Source organism: Delphinapterus leucas, chromosome 11 (genome assembly GCF_059928025.1).
Source record: "Delphinapterus leucas isolate spDelLeu-1000000601 "Yukka" chromosome 11, BTC_Dleu_Yukka2, whole genome shotgun sequence".
In the NCBI taxonomy this organism is placed as follows: Eukaryota; Metazoa; Chordata; class Mammalia; order Artiodactyla; family Monodontidae; genus Delphinapterus; species Delphinapterus leucas.
In genome coordinates this window covers 65,039,972-65,060,728 of record NC_143139.1, presented here as the reverse complement: position 1 = coordinate 65,060,728, position 20,757 = coordinate 65,039,972, and the positions used below count along the sequence as shown (strand labels likewise).

At 37.4% G+C, this 20,757-nt stretch overlaps 1 protein-coding gene across 6 annotated transcripts in view; it reads right to left on the bottom strand.

Annotated features, from left to right (window-relative positions):
• Positions 1 to 20,757, bottom strand: part of ACSS3 (acyl-CoA synthetase short chain family member 3) — a 148,982-nt gene that overhangs the window by 107,964 nt on the left and 20,261 nt on the right. For 5 of the 6 annotated variants that reach the window (XM_089919998.1, XM_089920000.1, XM_089920001.1 and 2 more), the window contains exon 2: positions 6,464 to 6,608. The exons of the other annotated variant lie outside the window; for it this stretch is intronic. In XM_089919998.1, coding sequence (XP_089776124.1) covers positions 6,464 to 6,608 — 145 coding nt within the window. The remainder of the gene's footprint in view (positions 1 to 6,463; positions 6,609 to 20,757) is intronic. 6 annotated transcript variants of the gene reach the window in all.

The window sequence follows — 20,757 nt, the reverse complement described above, 5'->3', positions numbered from 1 at the left end:
ATTCCAATAGCTGGGTCTGTTCTCAACAGCATTAAGATCAAAAGGAGGCACACATATCTTTAAAAAATGAAAAATTCACAAATATAATGCATACCCTAGTAACTAATAAACAAAGCAACATAGATCATCACACATGCCAAGAATATATCATAAATATCCATAAATAGATCAAACTTCCCATAAAAACTAAATATGATAACGCTAACATAATTCAGCTTTATAACAGAAACAAAATGATCTTAAATCAAGTACGGTATGAGAAAATGAACAATCAATTTCCCCAAGAGCTCCAATCTTCACAATAATTCTGCCGAATGCAATACGCATGGATTTACTAACACTTATTTAACTAGTACAAATGGCAAAAATATTAGCATAAAACTGTCAAATGAATTAATAATGTTAACAGCATCACTTCCCATGTGTAGATATTTATTGATTTTGAAAAGTCTTATATGAAAATATTTCACTTCATATACTTGAAATATGATTCTATCCTCATATCTTTATTTGCATCACTAAGACAATCAGTGTCTTCAATTTATGTTAATTAGCTTTATCCTCTGCTTGCTATGAAAATTATGTCAGGTCAAATAATTTCATAGTTTCATACATTTATTACTAAAGGTCAGAAACTGAAAGTTGATGATGTACCCAGCTGTCCTAAAGTTGGTGACTATACAACAGGTACAGGTACTTGTCAACAGAAAACGAATAATTGTTGCCAATTCCTTGCACTTCCACCTGTAGGAACATATTATTTTTTTTCTCCTCTGCCCCTTCTTGACTTTAGTAACCGTCTGTCTCCTTCCTTTATTCTTCAACAATCTTTCTATTTGGTTTCCCATTTAATTCATCTTGTTGGCCTAATTTGGGCCAGCAAAGACAACCATTTTTTGTCTTCACAGTGCACACCTTCATCATTAACTATGTCAGGTCCAACTCTTGGATAAATCTGCTGCAGACCAGGGACATCTATAGGGAGGCCTCCTGTGTATGGGGCACGTTTTTCTATCTTTCTTTCATGACTCAATTAATGCATCACTTCCACGCCAAAGGCTTCTCTCAGCTACTGGGGCCAGGCTGGTCCCTTTTTCCTCTGTGCTAAAAATGTTACTGTTATATTACACACAGTTGCTTTTGTGTTTTTCTCACCAGGCAAACTAAGAACTTGAGGGCAGGAACCATTCATCTTTCTGAGCCCACTGCCTAATACAATTAGCATTCTATATGCTGAGGAAAACATCACTGAAGATGTTTTCCTCCTCTACCTCCAGCACACCACCTATGAGACTTTATTTTCAGCTATTATTTACCTCCCTGAACAATTTTTTATTATCAAATAAAATGTCAATTATAACATTAACAAGTTACACTTATTTACATATAAAATCTGGTATTTGCCTATGGAATGAAAAGTATTTGTGGTAAAAAAAAAACAAAACTCCTAATTGCCCATCAAAATCCATCCAGCTACACTACATTTTCCAGGCTTCCTAGAAGCTGATCACCAAATAGGATGTACAGGAAGGTCATTTATGACATTTCTGGTTATGGGTTTAAAACACAGCATGTCTGATCCTCTACATCCTCTTCCACCATCCCGAGAGTTGGGACACATATGCCTTTGCCTCAGCTTCAATGATGCAGATGAAAACAAGGAACTAGGGGATGAAGGTACAGTAAGATTTAATCTGGGTCATGCCAAACTGAACCTCATCATCTTCTGACAAGAAATGCATTTTAAAAATTTTAAGTCACTATATTATTTGGCACATTTGTTTTAGCAGCTTAACCTTTAACCTAAAATTTTAAAGCTTTTGTTTAACATTATCTCAATTATTAGGCAAATTTTTAATGACAGTAATTATCCAAATAGTTTTTTGTGTAATATAACCGAAAGAGGGACTTCCCTGGTGGCACAGTAGTTAAGAATCCGCATGCCAATGCAGGGGACACGGGTTCGATCTCTGGTCCAGGAAGATCCCACATGTGGCGGAGCAACTAAGCCCGTGTGCCGCAACTACTAAGCCTGTATGCTGCAACTACTGAAGCCCACATGCCTAAAGCTCGTGCTCTGCAACAAGAGAAGCCACCGCAATGAGAAGCCTGCGCACCGCAATGAAGAGTAGCCCCCACTCGCCGCAACTAGAGAAAGCTCGTGTGCAGCAACGAAGACCCAAAACTGCCAAAAATAAATAAAATTTTTTTAAAAAGGACTCTCATTTAAAAAAAAATTATATATATAACAGAAAGAAAGAAAACTAAAGCGCTTCTAACTAATAGTCTTCTTTTCCTAGGATTCTGCTTGAAAACTATACAGAAACTTTCCCTTGGGGCATTACACAAAAACACCTCAAAAGATGGAGAGTGGCAGGGCATCTATAGGTGGCTGCCCTATAATAGACTTAATGAGACTTTTTGCAAACCCATTAGATGAAGCCAGAGATCCAAGATAAGATACATATGTGGAACAGCTTCCAGAATCCCATGGCACAAACCATATCCTATCCTTTAACTGCCCACATGCAAGCACATGTTGCTATTGTTAAGGGGATTTAAGCCCAAGTGGTGTCCATTCATTTCTTTCCTGGATCATTTGTCATCTCCTGGTTTCCAATCTTGCCCACTATGTTCTCTGCTTCTTCAGAGATGCCAAAGTGATTCCTTTAACAATATGGAGCTTCCTGTCATACTCAGAATAAAATATAGTCTTTACTGTGGCCTGCGAGGTCCTACATGCCCTGACTCCTAGATACTCCCCCATCCTCACTTTCAACCACTCTCCTCTCATCACCAGCCTTCTGGCTCTCCAAGTCTATTCTTACTTCAAGTCTTTGCCTGATATAATTTCCTCCAAATGTTCAAATGGTTCTTCCCAGCCTTTATTTGAGTCTATGTCACTGGGGCATCTCCTCAATGATACGTAGTTTTCTCTGACAAATCTATATAAAAGGGCAGCCCAAGTTACTCTCTAGCTTTATACTTTTCTTCCCTTATATCGTGCTATCTTTTCACTTGTATTGTATTATCTTTTTATTCATAACGTATCTCCCCAATTAGAATGCAATTTTCCTGTAGATAAAGACTTATCTTTCACTACTGTAATACACGGTGTCCACAGAAGTGGCAAAAATATATTAGGTATTCTAAAAGTACGTTTTGAATAAATAAATAAATTTGGCTCCATCACCATTCCAATCCAAGAAAATAAATTCAAAGCAGACTGCCTACTGATTTTATTGAGTTTACTTTCAAAAAGGTCAGAGTTTAACCACCCTGAAGATAAGACAACTCATCTAATAAGAACCTACTAATGAATGATAAATAAATTCATTAAGCAAATGTAAGAATAAAAACTACTACAGACCAGACTTCCAGGTTTCCAAAATGGCCAAGTAAGGTAAATGTTTTAAGCAGAGCTTTGGATGCAGAAAGATATAAACCTTCACAGCTAGGCAATGTATTAAAATAAAGAAGATTTTCATCCTATTAAAAAATTAAAATTTCCCAATGTAAAAAAAAATTACGGTGTGGAAGAGACAAGTGATATTATTGGAAATAATCATTTCTCTTAGACAAGAATTAAAGTTTTTTTTTTACTTTTTGAATGAAAGTAGAACTATTGAATGTTCTATTCATGAACTTAATAACTTCTCTACTTAATAAAATAAAAGCCACAGAGAACCAGGAACAGGTAATCAAAGTGGAGCACAATGCCTCCGTCTTCCCTAACAGTCCTTCCTTTAGTACTTTAGAGAAGAAAAGCCTGGGGAATCAGAAGCTGTCAGCAGGTGAGAGAAACAGGCCTTTTAAGTGCTCTGATGTCAGGCTAAACTGAAACCAATGAACCAGTACAAATCTCAAAAGGGTCTAAGAGTCTAGACTCAATATTAGAAAATCAAGATGAGTTAGCAGAACGGCTTCTAAGCAAAATGTGTGTGTATACTTATCATATACACTTATTGATTAAAAAGAAAACAACAGAAAATGCGAATAGAAATAACCATTACTTAACTCTTCCAATTTTATGTTTCTAAAGTTTTTCTTTGATGCTTGGTCATGTGTCAAATTCAATATACTGATACAGATAATATATTTATAATGTATAAATAAGTTTCCTTATCAGTATAGCAATTAAGATTAACCAGTATCTTAATATTAACCTAAGTCTTAATAAAATGAGACTATGGCAATATGCCCAAATCACAGAATTAAGTTTTTAAACATAGACTAAACTTTATCTAAAAGCTGAAAATGCAAAACTAAAATAAAACAGAATATAACAGGTTATCAGGAAATTTCTGTTATCTCATAATAAAACACAGCCTCAGATGAAAAACAAGGTCATTTGGTAACAGAGTGCCTTAAATCCTCAGTCCCAGCGTGAGCTCTGTCTCTGTACACTTCATTCTGAAAATACACAGTTCCCACTTACAGACCAATGAAATATATCCAACAGTATATCTGCAGCATTATTTCCTTCTGTTCTGTATTCAGTTGCCCAGTATTTGAACTCCCTTCTTATTAGATTGGAATTCCCCTAGTATGAGTTCTAGAGAGAGGCAGGGCCCCATTCCTACTAAGAAATAAAAAGACAACAAGACAGTTCCTCCCAACTGCCTAGGACTTTGGGCATGTAACCTAAATTCGGCCAACTAGATGTACCTACTCTGTCAATCTAGAAGTCAGGTCAGCAAGTCTACTTACTAGACAATTTGTGGATTCTTAACTTTTCACTGCTGCCCCTTCTCCCTTGGGGTGTGCCATTTTTCTGAGCCTAGTTCTTAAGTCCTCACTTTTCATAAATTCCTCTTATGTTCAAATCAGCTGAAGGTAGAATTTGTTGCTGCAGCCAGGCTGATACCCAGCCTGTGCAAAACCACCTTTTCTCTCCTTATTGTTTGTAGCAACTCAGGATTGGGGCAGTAATTGTTTTGTCTCAGTTGTCTTTCTTGAAATCTCTTAGAAAACTAAACACAAATATTGCTGATGCAAAAGGATATTATTTCAGAGAGCCAGGGGGAGTTGACTGAATACTCTAAAAACTGCATGAAAATTCTAAATGAGGCTTAAAAAAAAAAAAAAGGCAAAGTAAGAGAATGTGATTCAAAAAGCTTCCATTAAAAAAGCAAAGGCTGGGCTTCCCTGGTGGCGCCGTGGTTGAGAGTCCGCCTGCCGATGCGGGGGACGCGGGTTCGTGCACCGGTCTGCGAGGATCCCACATGCCGCGGAGCGGCTGGGCCCATGAGCCGTGGACGCTGGGCCTGTGCATCCGGAGCCTGTGCTCCGCAATGGGAAAGGCCACAACAGTGAGAGGCCCGCGTACCACAAAAAAAAGCAAAGGCCTCCAAAACCTAGCATGACAGACTCTGCTCAACCAGAAGTTCTCAACTAGTGGTGATTTTGCCACTCCAGGGACATTACAGCAATGTTTGTAGACATTTTTGGTTATCACAACTGGGGAAAGGGTGCATCTAACGGGGAGACCAGGAATGCTGCTAAAAATCCTACAGTGTACATAACAGCTCCCCACAATAAAGAATTATCTGGCCTAAAATGTCAATAGTGTCAAGGCTGAGAAACCCTGCCCTCCACTCTACCTCCCTTCAAATCATAAATAAATAAATGCCCTCCCCCAGAGCTAGAATAACTCTCCCACAATTCATAATACCCAAATACTTTTATAGTTACTTATGCAATCCCATTTCTACCCCAATATTAAAAGAAAAAAAAATCTCATAACTTATCTGTCAATATCATGATCCATCTGAGAACTACCCAAATGGGAAAAAACTAAAGAAAGAGCAAATAAGGGAAAGTAATGAGTATGTGCAAAGAGCTTTAAAGGGCCAGGAAGCCTGAGGGAGTGGCAGGAAATATGGGTTGAAAAACGGTTGCGTTCATGGCCAAGAATGTTGGGAAATGAAGCTTGGAGGGATGATGCGATCAGACTCCAAAGTGTCTTGTACATCACAGAAGTCCCGATTTTGCTCTCTGAATAATGATAATTTTTAAAGAAAAGATTTTTAAGTGGGGTAGAGAAATATGTTGTTTCTTAGGAAGAAAATCCTAGTGTCACTTCAGGTGACAATCTGACAGGAGCAGAGCCTGGTAGTAGGGAAGTTAGGAGGTTAGGAGACTACTTCAATAGTACAAGAGCTGAAGACAACAGCTGAGCAAAGGTGATGGCAATGTGGATGGAAAACGAAGGCCAGAGAGATTATAAGCACGTTCTTAGAGATTTGTTAACCTCTTCCTTTAAAATAAGTATCTTCCAGTACTGTAAAGTATAATTAAGGAATAAAAATACTTTAAATGCATTAACACACCTCTATTTCCAGTGTGCACCAAAAGTACAGTAACATGTCAATGAATTAAAGTTACGCAATGAGAATGTATGCTATTTAAATAATTTCTGTATGATTTCCAAATAACATGTACAGAAAGTTTATAATATTACCTGCTCCAGGACTTCTTTATAGGTAATAGTGGCTTTAGTATTTGTAACAGGACTGTCATAAATGATAGCAATCTTATCTCCTTTACCATTTTCAATATGACGATCGATGGCATTGTAACAAATGTTAAGCATCCCTTCCACAAACCTGAAAAATAATTGGGAAGTAAAAGTGAATGACTTCAAAATATATATTGTTACTTAACTAGGTTTCTATAGTCCTAGTATGGCAGAGCTGCCCTTAAAACAGTGTTTCCCCATGCATGTTATGTCAGGTAATGATGGCTGTAAACTATTTAAGATGGTACAGAAGTGACACTTTTAATAAATATGTATTTATTTTCATGTGCACAAGAAGAAAATATACCTCACACTTCAAGATGACAATTTTGTGGATTTTATTGCTTAGGATGAAACTAGAGTACACAGCACCAAAATAAGCTACTTTACATGGATGAAATGAATTGTATATAAGTGCAGCACAGATGCATTAAGCTGAGAGGGCAAATAGGAGATGCATGACTGAAGTTTGGGTACCTGCTGTAAAAAGACAGACTTACTGGAAAAATCAATTCTTCTTTGAAAGATGTATATATATATATGTGTGTGTGTGTGCGCGTATATATACACACACACATATTTGTTTGTTTCAATTAAATGCAATACCCCCAATTTCACAAAGAATAGGTTAGTTCTTTTCTGCATGTGTGAAATGCTTCATAATCTGAATAAACAATCAAAATGCACATAAAACGTTAATAGCTTTTTAAAAACTTTTCAATTCACCACTCTTTATCTCAATTACTGAGTGTGTTCCTTTGAAAATAAAGACATAATGTAGATAGATGGAGAAAATTTTTAAGAAAATATAGCTCATTTTCCTGAGCATGGAATTTGCCACTTTTTTAGAAGGAGAGTATTAGATAAAAAATACAAGTATAGTAATGGTCCATTTGTTCCAATGTCAGACTAGCAAATATTATAAAAATGCAAAATAACAGGAGGAAAATATTGAAGCAACAAGAAAAAGTCCCATTAAATAGCTGAGTATCACTGTCAGGTCTTCACTCAAAGAGCCCTGTGTGAAATGAAGCAGGGAGTTAAGAATGCCTATAGATACAGTGGCAGCAATAAGAAATAACAGATACAGAAGGCAGTAGGAGGAGGAATAATTTATTCAGCGTCAGATGACTCTGTATACATCAGTAACGGTGAATATGGTGACCTTACAGTACAGCACAGTGAGTAATTAATACAATGATTCTGAATTGCCAAGTGCAATAGATTTGATGTTTGCTCAAAAACATTGTCTCTTCTCCTCACCCTTACTTCTATTAAAAATATTTTGTCTCTTCCTCTTGCCTCCATCTTCATCAGTGGAGAGTACTTCCCTTGACTTTGGGGTCATCCATGTGATGTCAGCTCTGGCTAATAAGCAGTCATGAAGCATGCACTTGCTTGAAAGTGCCTGACACGACTGGGCTTGCTATCCTGCACCTACACCCTCTCCAGGAGAAGAGCCTCCAGGTATTACTGCTGCCTCCTCAGCTTGGTGCCAAGAATGAGTATTTGCAGATGGGAGCAGAGCCCAAAAGAAGCAAGGAGCCCAACCCAGCCAGACACATGTCTTAGAACAGCGGCCCCCAACCTTTTCAGCACCAGGGACCGGTTTCATGGAAGACAATTTTTCCATGGACCCGGGGGAGTGGGGCTGCAGGGGGGATGGTCCAGGCAGTAATGTGAGTGATGGGGAGGGACGGTGAGCGGCAGATGGAGCTTCGCTCACTTGCCCGCCGCTCATCTCCTGCTGTGCGGCCCGGTTCCTAACAGGCCGCAGACCGGTACTGGTCCGCAGCCCAGGGGTTGAGGACCCCTGTCTTAGAATAACATTTCCAGTTGTGTTGATCCCATGACAACTACAAATTAACTGATGAATAAATACCTTATGGCTCAGATTTTTATGGTGATATGCAGCATAACTGTGGCCACAATTAACTAATGCACTAAGAAAAAGTAAAAAATATTTACTCAATATTTTGGCAGAAATAAGGAAAGATACTTTATAGAATTTTCCCACAAAATACTTATTCATATTTTTGTGTTTCTGCTTTTATTTCTGAAAAGAATACGTTTCAGACATATGAAAGACTGACTCACTGGAACACTTCTTGATGATGTCATTATCCTCTATCTACCACTTCTACTCTACCACTCTTTGTGCTCAATATTGAATTATGCCCATAACATTTCACAAAACAAGGAGCCCTCTCGATTCCAAAGATTCATGGAGGACTCACTTTGTCATTTGCCTTATTGTTCTACTTCCTACTTGTTCCTTCTAGATATCTGTTGAAGGAGTTCACAGAGAGGATGTGACCCCAGGTTGACCTGTCAGCTGGACCCAGGCAATCAGAGGATCCCCCCATCCTTGGAACATGTGTGCCACCTACTATTCCCATACTAGTAGCTGTTTCAAGGACATAGCCTTGAGAAAGCAATGTGTTGTTGAGTCCATCTGGACTGAATATGTGTCTGAACCCAGATAAGGACATTATTTTCAAGATTCCTGTGGGTGGGTGCAGAGATCTACTCATCTCCTGACCACCCACGACATGCCTCAGACGCAAGTTTCCTTGCTTATTAAATCTGCCACCGACCTACCATTCTGGAGGGGCCTGCCCCTTTCTTTGGGCTCTCCTTGCCCTCCATGAATGGGGGCCAGTTTGCAAACCAACAGCATTTTTCATGAAATCTCCTTCCTTTGCCAAATATTTAACTGACAGTAATTTCTAACATTCTATATCCATCCCTTTGCTCACTCTACGTACATTCCCTAGGTGATCTCTATCCTTTTATGGTTTCAACTTCCATCTTTAGCTCCAGCTCTGATCCCCTTTCTGAACTCCGTTCCCTTATAGCCGACAGCCTGCTGGACATCTCTCCTTGGAAATAATAATATGTCCAAAACGATAATCATTTTCACCCCACCTCCAACTCACAGCCCATCTCAACTGCAAACTTGTTCCTCCTCCTGTTTTCCATATTTCAAGGAACCACCTTGCACCCACTGCAAGGTGTAGAAACTCAAAAGTTAAATTTGATCCCTCATTCTCCCCATTCTATCGATTGTATGTACTGTCACATCTGTCTTTGCAATTGTTCAGTTCTCTCATTGATAACCTGGGTTACAATTCCTTTTTTTTTAATTAATCTCTTTGCCCTAGGTCTTACCCCATCCTCTCAAGTCATCTTCCTTTGCTACTAGAATGTCCTTCCTCAAATTAAATATTATCACATCAAATGGCACTCAAACTCATTTAATACCTTTCCATAAAGCTCAGGATAAAAAGTATATATCTTTAGATGATATAAAAGACCCCTCATCTACTCAGCTTCATTTCCCCTCATGCAACTTCCCATGCTCCAGCTATATTGAATTACAAAATGTGCAATTCCTAGAGTTCACATTATTCAAAGAATTTATGTGGCTGTTTTTTCTGTGGCTGTCCTTCTCCTTTACCACCGCCCTCTCCCAAGTAGTTCCAAAGACCTGTGCACATATCTCTACAATACTACTTATCATATTACATTAACAATTAGTCCACTTACTTAAATGTTTCCCTCATTTTACTATAACCTGACAGCAAGGACTATATTTTCCTTATAGTCTGAGGATCTATATATTAGGCACCCAATAAATATTTGATAAATGAAGAATGAAAATATTAGTAAACCTTCAAGACACTTTGGATTTAGGATCCATGTACAGTAGCCAGGGTAGTTTTTACTATTTTATTTTAAAGTTGAGTGAATGGAGTCTTAAAAAGAATAATGCACAGGACATTTGGCTAAGAATTGGAAAAAGCCATACCTGCAACCCAAGTCTCTGGACAACCTGACTGGTGTTGTCCTAGTCCACAATATCCTATTAATTCATTCATTTATAAATATATATTTTTTCTATCCTTGAGTTCACTGATCCTTTCCTTTGTGATTTTCATTCTGCTGTCGAACCAATTTAGTGAGTTTTTATTTTCATTATCATATTTTTCAGTTCTAAAATTTCCATTTGTTTTTTTCTTTACATCTTTTATTTCTTCGCTGAGTCTTTCTATTTAATTGAGGCTTTTTAAAAAATGTTTCAAATGTGTTCGTAGTTGCTCGTTTAAGCATTTTTTTATGATGGCTGCTTTAAAAATCCTTGTCTGATAATTCCAGTCTCTGTCACCTCAGTGTTAGCATCTACTGATTGCTTTTCTCATTCAAGTTGATATTTTCCTGGTTCTTGGTATGACAAGTGATTTTTGTTTGTATCCTGGACATTATAGGTATTTTATTAGGAGATTCTGGAGCTTATTTAAAGATCGTATTTAAATCTTCTGTTTTATCAGGCCTCCTCTGATACTGGGTCAGTGGGGGAGGGAGACAACTCATTACCACCAGGTTCAGGTGTAAGTTCCAGCTCCCCATTAGGCCTCCACTGACGCTCATGAGAGTAAGGGGTACCTCATTACTGCTGAGCTAGGGTAAAAGTTCAGGATCCCACTAGGCTTCCATTACATCATCCTGGCTGATAGTGGGGAATGGCACCTCATTTTGACTCCCCACATGGACTCCACTGACAATGCCAGGGGCAAGATCCTTCTTACCTCTTTATCTTAGCCATAATGAAAGTTCCAATTCCTGATATAACTTTCTCTAACACCACCAGGGGAGGTGGCGATGTTTAGGACACCTTGTCACAGCCTGGTAAGAGTAGAAGTCTAGGCTCTCTATCACCTTTTCACTGGTGAAGATGGGATGGGAGCCACAGAGCTTTCCATAGTGTTTGACTGTATTAGGGAAGTTACTGGCCAAAAATGTCCTGTCTTGGCAGGCTGTCCCTCCCCACCCCACCCCTTTTATCTTTGGGGGGAAAGGTCCAAAGAAGTTTTTGTTGGAACTTTTTTCTGCACCCATTGGTGTTTCTAGGTTGCCACCTTCTCCAGCACTCAGTATAGGATATATAAGACAAGAAAGAAAGCCCAAGGAACTCAGTGCCATGTCATTTCTCATGTCCCAAAGTTCCTAGATGATTTGGTTTCTTCTCTCCTCCTTTCAGAGTCTTCTTATGTGTATTTTATATATAATGTCCTATGTTTTTAGCTATATTTAGCATGATGAATAGGAAAAAGTGCATTTTGTCCAACTTGTCCCGAAAGTTTCTAAGTAATATTTATTGATCCCTTATTCTAGACCAATATTTCATGTCTATGAAATCATCTAATCAAAAAACAACCCTAGGAACACTTGTGCACTGTTGATGGGAATGTAAATTGGTGCAGCCACTATGGAAAACAGTATGGAGGTTCCTCAAAAACTTAAAAACAGAACTACCATAAAATCCAGCAATTCCATTTCTGGGTGTTTACCTGAAGAAAATAAAAACATTAATTCAAAATGATATATGCACGCTTATGTTCACTGCAGCATTATTTACAATAGTCAAAATGCAGAAGCAACCTAAATGTCCATCAATAGATGTGTTGAGTTGATCAAGAAGATATATATACATATACATACACACACACACACACACACACACACACACACACACTGGAATATTACTCAACCATAAAAAAGAATGAAATTGTGCTATTGGACGTAGAGGGTATTATGCTAAGTGAAATACATCAAAGAAAGACAAATACCATATATTCTCACTTATATATGGAATATAAAAAAACAAAACAAATTAACAAACAAAACAAAAGAGAAAGAGACATACAGATACAGGGAACAAATCGGTAGTTGCCAGAGGGGAGGTGGATAGGGGTTTGGGCAAAATATGTGAAGGGGAATTAAGAGATACAAACTTCCAGTTATAGAATAAGTAAGTCACAGGGATGTAGTATACTACATAAGGATGTAATATAGTCAATAATACTGCAGTAATTTTGTATGGAGCCAGACAGTTACTAGACTTATCATGATGATCATTTGATAATGTATTTTATTGTCAGATCACTCTGTTGTACAGCTGAAAAATAACACAATATCGTACATCAACTGTACTTCAACTTTAAAAAAAACTACCTATGAGGTAGGTACTATTGTAAACCCCATTTTATGTATGAGGAAACTCATCTGACAGCAACTTGCTAAAGGCAGCGTATTACGGAACCAACCCCACAAACATCAAACAGCAGTAACTCTACAGGCAATACTCAAAGAACTTCAGATTTTCTTTCCAATTATTTGCAAATTTTGGGTGGTTTAATATTTAAATTACTTGTACCCTAGCATTTTCTTTTTGAAGGATGCCCTTAAAGAAACTTAAAGAATTTTAAGGGTGCCCTTTGGGACAGACAGGAAGGAAATTCAAGCAGAGGGAAAGGCCTGCAAGCAGTGTTAAGCAAGAACTGTTGGAGAAAGTAACACATTGGCATGGCTCCAGAAATGGTTATAGGTAATGAATATACTGCTATAAACTGGCTAAATTTAAGGACTGGTTTACTGCGGATGACTGGACCAAGTGACCTGCAAAGGGCCTCCTGGCTCAAAGATTTGATTTTTCTACTATGAGAAGATTCTTATTTCATTTAAAATCAAATCATTTCAGTAAAGGTCAACTGAATGCCTTCTATGTGCTGTCTCTTCAGTACCCCTTCTAAATTTATGAGAAGGTTTTAAATGGTTTGTCTCCCCAGATTATTAAAATAACTAATGCTCACTGCAGAAAACTGAGAAAATATACTTTGGAGTATTTTATATTTTCTATATGTAAATATTCTGCCTCTATGTTTAAGAGTACATTATGAGTTTTTTCCAATGATCTGAACAACTCTCAGAATGCGTTTGATGAAGGCATAATATTCCATTCAACTGCTGTTCAGTAATAGCCCCGCAGCACTATTTAAGCACAAAGTTATCCTGCATTGTTGCAAATTCCCTTTCACAATATTTTCGTAATTTTAAATGATCCCAGGATGATGTCTCTTGTACAGAAATATTGGTCACATTGCTTTTTATTAGATATGCCAGCAAGATTCCTACAATCAAGCACACACACACTTTCACACATCAAACAACCAAACTGCTTTCCGGAAATACTGAATCAATTTATATTACCGTCAGCATTACCTGAAAGTTCATTTTATCACACTCCTCTAAACACAGATTCTTCTCAATCTTCTTCAATTTTAGCAGCAGTTTTAGAAGTTTTAATTTTGGTTTATGTGATTACCAGTATTAAACACAATGTCTTACCAATTTTTAAAAGTTCTTTATATAGGACATTGAATTAAGTCTGACATTCTTACAAGTTATATTCTCAGTTTATTCACTAATTTTAATTCATAGTGTTTCCTGATATGAAGATATTTTAAATTTGTATGTAGTCAAATAAACTCATAATATTCCTTCACAATTTTTCCCTCTAAGATAATTCATACTACTCTCTTCTGATTTAACTTTTTATACTGATGCCTTAAATGTACCATTAAATTATTCATATATGTATATAATCTGTATGTAAAATCTGTTATATATTATATACATGTACTATGATATGTGCGTATATATAGATATATATTATGATGTGGCAGTACAATTATATTTATTTATCAGTAGTCAATTTGCCAAGCATCATTTTTTGACTAATCCTTACTGTCCTCATTCATCTGTGATGCTGCATTCTTCCCATACGTATTAGTATTTTATATACACACACACACACATACACACACACACACACACACACACACACATATATCAGCAACTTTGTCAGGGCTATATACTAGATATAACTACTGGAATATTCTACCAATAGAGTCTTTGACTAGCTCTCTTTTTAAACTCAGTAAGATTTAATTCTGTTTTAGAAAGGAAAAATTTCATACTATTTATCCTACCCAACCCCTGCCCTGAATTCCTTCTGCAGAAAACTGGAAGCAACCTGAATGTACCCCATAACCTACTTGAATAACAGAAAAAAATATAAACCTGAAATAAAATTGAAAGCAATATGGAGCCACTAGAAATGGTGCTAGCCCCAGATCAGAACAGTGGAAAAAAATTTTAACATATAAAACAGATAGGAGCAAAGTGACTGCTCAATCCAGAAATCATGAGAAACATGACAGATCCAAGGGTATGATACTGAAAGATTTCCGTGACACTTTATATACTGCTAAGTTAAAAGAAAGAAAAGGAAGGTGTAGAAAAATTTATAGAGCCATACCACAGAATACTCTACATTCATGAGGAACCTATAAACCCTAAGAAGGAAATACAAAGGCTCACCAAAAAACCTCTCTCGGGCTTTCCTGGTGGCACAGTGGTTGAGAGTCCGCCTGCCGATGCAGGGGACACGGGTTCGTGCCCCGGTCCGGGAAGATCCCACATGCCGCTGAGCAGCTGGGCCCATGAGCCATGGCCGCTGAGCCTGTGCGTCCGGAGCCTGTGCTCCGCAACGGGAGAGGCCACAACAGTGAGGCCCGCGTACAGAAAAAAAAAAAAAACTCTCTCAATAAAACTCTGAAATAACTCCCAGATCAGAGGGAGGTAGGAATAAAGAATGGGCATTGATGTTTCGATGGAAAATTAAGACATAATCAAACACACACACATCATACAATATTTAACCTGTCTAAAGTCTTTCTAAACTAAGTATAATTTCTGCATGGATGATCGTCCCAAAGATTCAGGACCTGTAAAATAGGAACAAGGCTCTGTACAACTTCTAAGAGGCCTAGAAACTCTACATACGATTGCCACATGGAAATCCCCTCTTCTCCCTCAAACAATTATAGGAAGAATGACTCTAGCAATCAAAACCTGTATTCATTGACAAGTGAACAAGGATCCTTACTTGGGTTTTGAAATGTACTCAGCTACCTTCTGAATCTTGACACTCAGATGAGCGTGTGTGTGTGTGTGTGTGTATTATGTGTATGTGTGTGCATGTATGTGTGTGTATATGAGTTAGAAGACATAATAAAGCCGAGGTGTGGGGAGGGCATATTCTCAATATAAATAACAAAGGGAAAGGTATATTTGCAACTTCAATAATATTTAAAGTGTTCCTACAAGTCAATAAGAAAAAAATTTTAAATCCAATAGGCAAAGAATTTCAGCACACTACCCATAGAGGAAAAAAAATGATAATGGCAATAAGCATAAAAACAGTGCTCAGTCTTACAAACATCAGGAAAATGAACATTAAAACAATAATGAGATGCCATTTTTCTAAACTGGATTGGTATAAAAATATATACACACTGTTGGTGAAAGAAAAGAGAAACTGGCATTCTCAAGTAAAGTTGGTAAGCAAATAAATTAGTTCAGCAATTTAGGAGTGGATATATATACTTATCTCCAAAATGTACTTTTAACTTAACCAAAGCAAGTTGCTTACATGTTCATCTCTGTTGCATAAAAGCACAAGAAGGAGTCTAGAAAAATGGACAAGAAAATATTAACAGTAGTAAACTCTGGGTAAGAGAAAGTTGGGGGACAGTATGGAGAAGGGATGGTCTATATTTTTATATGATACGTACTTTCTCTGTTATTTAATTTTTATGAGCATGTATTTAAATATTGAATACATGATTTAAATATATTTAAATAACATTAAAAGCTTTAACAGTCTAGATGGCTTGTCTCCTGATGTGACTCAATCATCAACTCTATAATCAGTATAACTACCATTAATGAAAAACACTCTAATAAAAACATCTTCTTGAATATTCTTCTGGTAAAAAGAAGCATTTCTTACACTTATGATAACATCTAAACTCAGTTTTAAGAACTAAAATTTGGACCATAAAAACTTCCTTCTTTTTATTGTTCTCACTAGTATTAACTTCAAGCAGCTGAACAGTCAATAATAAATAGCTAGACAGAATCTTCAAATCACAGAGAGATCTGTCATAAATCTGTGGTCATCATTCCTGCTGTCCATATCATTTTGGTTGTCCTCATTCCAGGCACTTGTAAGACTGCACTTTCATATCCACTTGAAATGAGGTGTGGCCATGTGGCTTGCTCTGGCCCGTACAATGGCAACAGAAGTAATGCAAGGAGTCTTCAAGAGCAAATGCATGCTGACAACTCCTTCTCCCTGCCACAAGGATACTCCAAATGGCAACTGCACTATTAGCTTAGATCCTTGAGTGAGGATGGATGACATGGAACAAATCTCTTGGGTAACCCAAGATAAACCTGTAGTATAAGTGAGATACTCCTGGGCTATTTTAAAACGGGGAGATTTGAGTGTTGTTTATTCCTGCAGCATAACTTAATCTATCCTGACACAAAAGTCTTAAGATCCATAAATTCTCACAAATTCAAACAAGCTTTAAAATTGTCGTATTTCATAATTTAAAAGGCAAAGGGATGCATTCCAGGACAAACGAAACAGGAGGAATCTCAGCTAGTGTAATTCTATAGTCACTACAGTAATGTTAGATTCCTTGAAAAGGAGTCAGAGACAAGCCATCATCATCAGTGTCTGAGTTCACAGAGGCGGGGCTTGAAGGTCTTCAGAAGGGGCTCAGAAAAAAAGAAAGGTTCTGAAATTCGTTCTAGATGTCCTGAACATAATTTTCTATTTTCCTTTGCCTTTTTCTCATCAAGCCCTGCTAGCTTACATCTAGCATAAAACCTTGGACTCAGCTCTTTGGAAAAAATCTGCCTTGAGTTGTATTTCTTCTGTTCTTCACTTTAGCTGACCCTAAGTCTTCTCTGTCTTTCCTAATATTTGATTCTAGCCTACCCTGCATTTGACTTTGGCTTTCTTCATCAAATGAGTTAGACTGGAGTGTGTACTTGGCCCACACATTGGGCTAAGTCAGTGAATGTGGGTGGATGTCTGAAAGATTTTTAAGAGGTAGGGAGGCCTGACAAGCACCATGGTCTTGATCTCTGGATACCAGAAAAAGCTACTGGCAAATTTTCACATGATTCTTTTGTTCCCATCAATTCCTATAACCATCAACTTCCCCTCTGTTCAGGGCTAAATTTTCTTTTTTAAGCATGTATTTATTGTCAGTTTTCAAACATTACAAAAGGAAATAAAACGCTGACACTCAAAAAAAAAATAATCCTCGTGTCAGAGGGGAAAATTGATAGCATTTACTCTGTGGATTTGATTACCCAGCAATGTAAAGTTAAATTGGTAAAGTCTAAAATGTTCCTCTCAATTCCACCACTGCCTCCATTGCCAAGAATAAAATTGATTTAATATACTTTCAACAGTGTAGGCTACGAGACTCTTTCACAAACTGTCATATTTTGATTTGCATAAAATAACTGTTGAAAGCTTCCTCCAGCACAACCATATTTAGTGGTGACAATGTTGTAACCCTCTCTGTACTCTCAGCTGCTCTGTACTCTGCAAATTTTCATTATTAAATAACTGGAAAGTCTAACTTATAATTTACCTTCTGATATGAGTTTACTTCCTTCAGATCAGATTATAATTTCCTTCCTTGATGACCTGTGTGGGTCTTCATTTCATCACAGTTTCAGAAAAAAACAAAAACAAACTCCAAGCTCTTTTTCAAAAGTTAAATAAACCTGAAGCCAACATACTGAGAACAATTCAAAGATGATGGATACATTTGGTTATTTGTATACTAAAACACTATATACTAAAATAGTGATGAACATATAATCTTTATAATTGATAATTCATTATTTTATAAGAAGACTATGGCAGATTATAATCCCCAGTATTAACTGTCAATAATCCTTTTAAAACATTTTTCTGTTCAACAAATTTAACAGTAAATAATTTGTTGTTGATTAGAACTGAGACTGTGAAGGAAGGGGAAAAAATATAACTGGGTACATGTTCTCCACTCTGAAAGGCAGACTAATTTGCAATAACTATAAGAAGAAGCAAAACGTGGCAAATTTCCTGACAGAAGTACAAACTAAGTATGATGAAAGTGCAATAAAAAAGAGTTTAATTCCAACTGCAGATATGTGGTAAGAAGAGGGCTGGATGTTGTAAGCAATGCATCAATAGTTAACAGCTTGGGCTTTCAAGTCAAAAGGCCAGAGTTCAAATCTCAGACATGTTGTTTACTAGCTGTATGACTGTAGGCAAATTAACATGTCTAGGCCTTTCTTCCCTCATCTGTGAAACTAGGAAAATAAAATAAAAACCAACTACATAGCACTTACCAAGACAGTACTATGAGCATTTAATACAAATTAATTCATTTAATTCTCTTAACAACTCTGTGTGTATACTAATATCACCCTCATTTTACAGATGAGGAAACTGAGGTATAGAGAAGTTAAGTGGCCTATCTGAGGTCCACACTGGAGCGTGACAAGCTGGGACTGGATGTCAGGCTGTCAGGCTCTGAGTCACAACCACTATTCTGTGTGGATGAGTTAATGTGAGAGAACTCTACACCCACCATGAGCACAATTTTATACACATTTCATTGACTCCTTTCAGTAATGCTATGAGGTGATTACTATCACTACATACATCTACAAACGAGCATCTGGCTTAGATGAATTATGAAAGAACACTTTTGTGGCAATGGGTACAATGAGCTGGAGCAGGACAAGAGGAGGGAGGACTGATAGAGATATTTTGCAATAATCAAGTGTGATGATAAAGATCGAAATGAGGGAGAGATCTGAGAAATACAGAAGAATGAAAAGAAAATTTTTAGAGTAAAAACAGGAAGAGAATGAAAAAAGTATCAAAGAAACCCGGACTCTAGAAGGGTCAGCAACCCTAGCCTCACGCCAAATCTGGACCACCACCTGTTTGTGTAAATAAAGTTTTATTGAAACACAGCCACACTCAGTTGTTTATATATTCTCTGTAGCTGCTTTTGCTTGACAACAGCAGAACTGAGTGGTTGCAATGGAAGCTATCTGGCCTGCATAGCCAAACATATTTACCATTTTGCACCTTAAAGAAAAACTCTGCCAATCCTTGCTCCAGAGAAGCCCTGTCCAACAGAAATTTCTGTGATGATGGAAGTGTTTCATATCTCCACTGCTCAACAGGGTAGCCACTAGCCACAAGTGGCTGGCTAAATTTAAATTCAAACTAATTAAAAGTAAATAAAATTTAAAATTTAGTTCTTCAATTGCACTAGCCACCTTTCAAATACTCAATAGCATCATTAGCTAACGTAAATTAAATTTTATTTAATTCTAATTAAATTAAACTTAAATTTAAATAACCACAGATGGCTTACTGACTACTATATTGAACAACACAGTTGTGGGGAATTTCAAAGAGGTAGATGTGGTCCCCAGAGTTAAATACTACAGAGAGACCAAGCAAGGTAAGGACTTCAAATCAGTCCATAGAATTAAGCAACAAATAGGCACTGATGAACTTTGGGAGAGTAATTTGGGTAGAGTGACAAGGCCTGAGGCCACCTTTCAGTGGATGCAAGAGTGTAAGGGAGAGGAGGACCTGGAGAATAGACAACATGGCCAAGAAGTTAGCATGTAAAGAGAAGGGGAATGTTCTAGCTCCTCTTATCTTGTGCAAATCTTTCAACTGAATTTTATTAAAAGAGAAGGGTGAAACATGAAGGTAGCTGAGGGGACAGGGACTGAAAACTAATGGAAATACTGTTTGTTTTTTAATGGCACTGGCAAATGGGAAAGTAAAAATCAGGGCAAAGTTCAGGTTCTGTTTTGGAAGTCCAAGTGCATCAGTGCCACTGAAAGAAGAGATGTGTGTTTTGGGGTGGGAGCATAACAAGAGCTAAGGCAAGAAAGAGCAGTGCAAACCTTACCTTAAAAGCCCTGAATACCTCGTTATGAAAGGGGAGGCCATTAAAGGGGAATGCCCTCTTCAGAAAGGGATTTCAGGTCACTCTTGGGAGGCAAGCGAGGAAACAGAATCAGTGAGGATCTATTGACTAGCCTAGAAAGTAACAGGAAGTTAAAAAAAAAAAATGTGGGGGAGGTATAGAAACAAATCAAAGGAGCTAGAAGTAGGAAGAAGGGTGTATCAAAGAAAACTGAGGTCACATCATCTCTGTGTATCAGGTTTATGTTCTCTTTAAGGGACACCTCAAATAAGAAAGAAAAATACATAATTTTGAAGTAAGAGAGGGAATAACATTTTGTTAATTACCAATAATGTGCCAGGTTCTGAGTTTGGTAAATCATTTAATCCATGCACTACCCCTTCAGGAAGACAGTGTTATTCCTATTTTACAGACGAGAAATGAGGCTTAGAGAGGTCAAATAACTTCCCAGAATTATCACACTAACACATGGCACACTGGAACCCAGTGCTTTCCCACTCCAGGGAAAATATG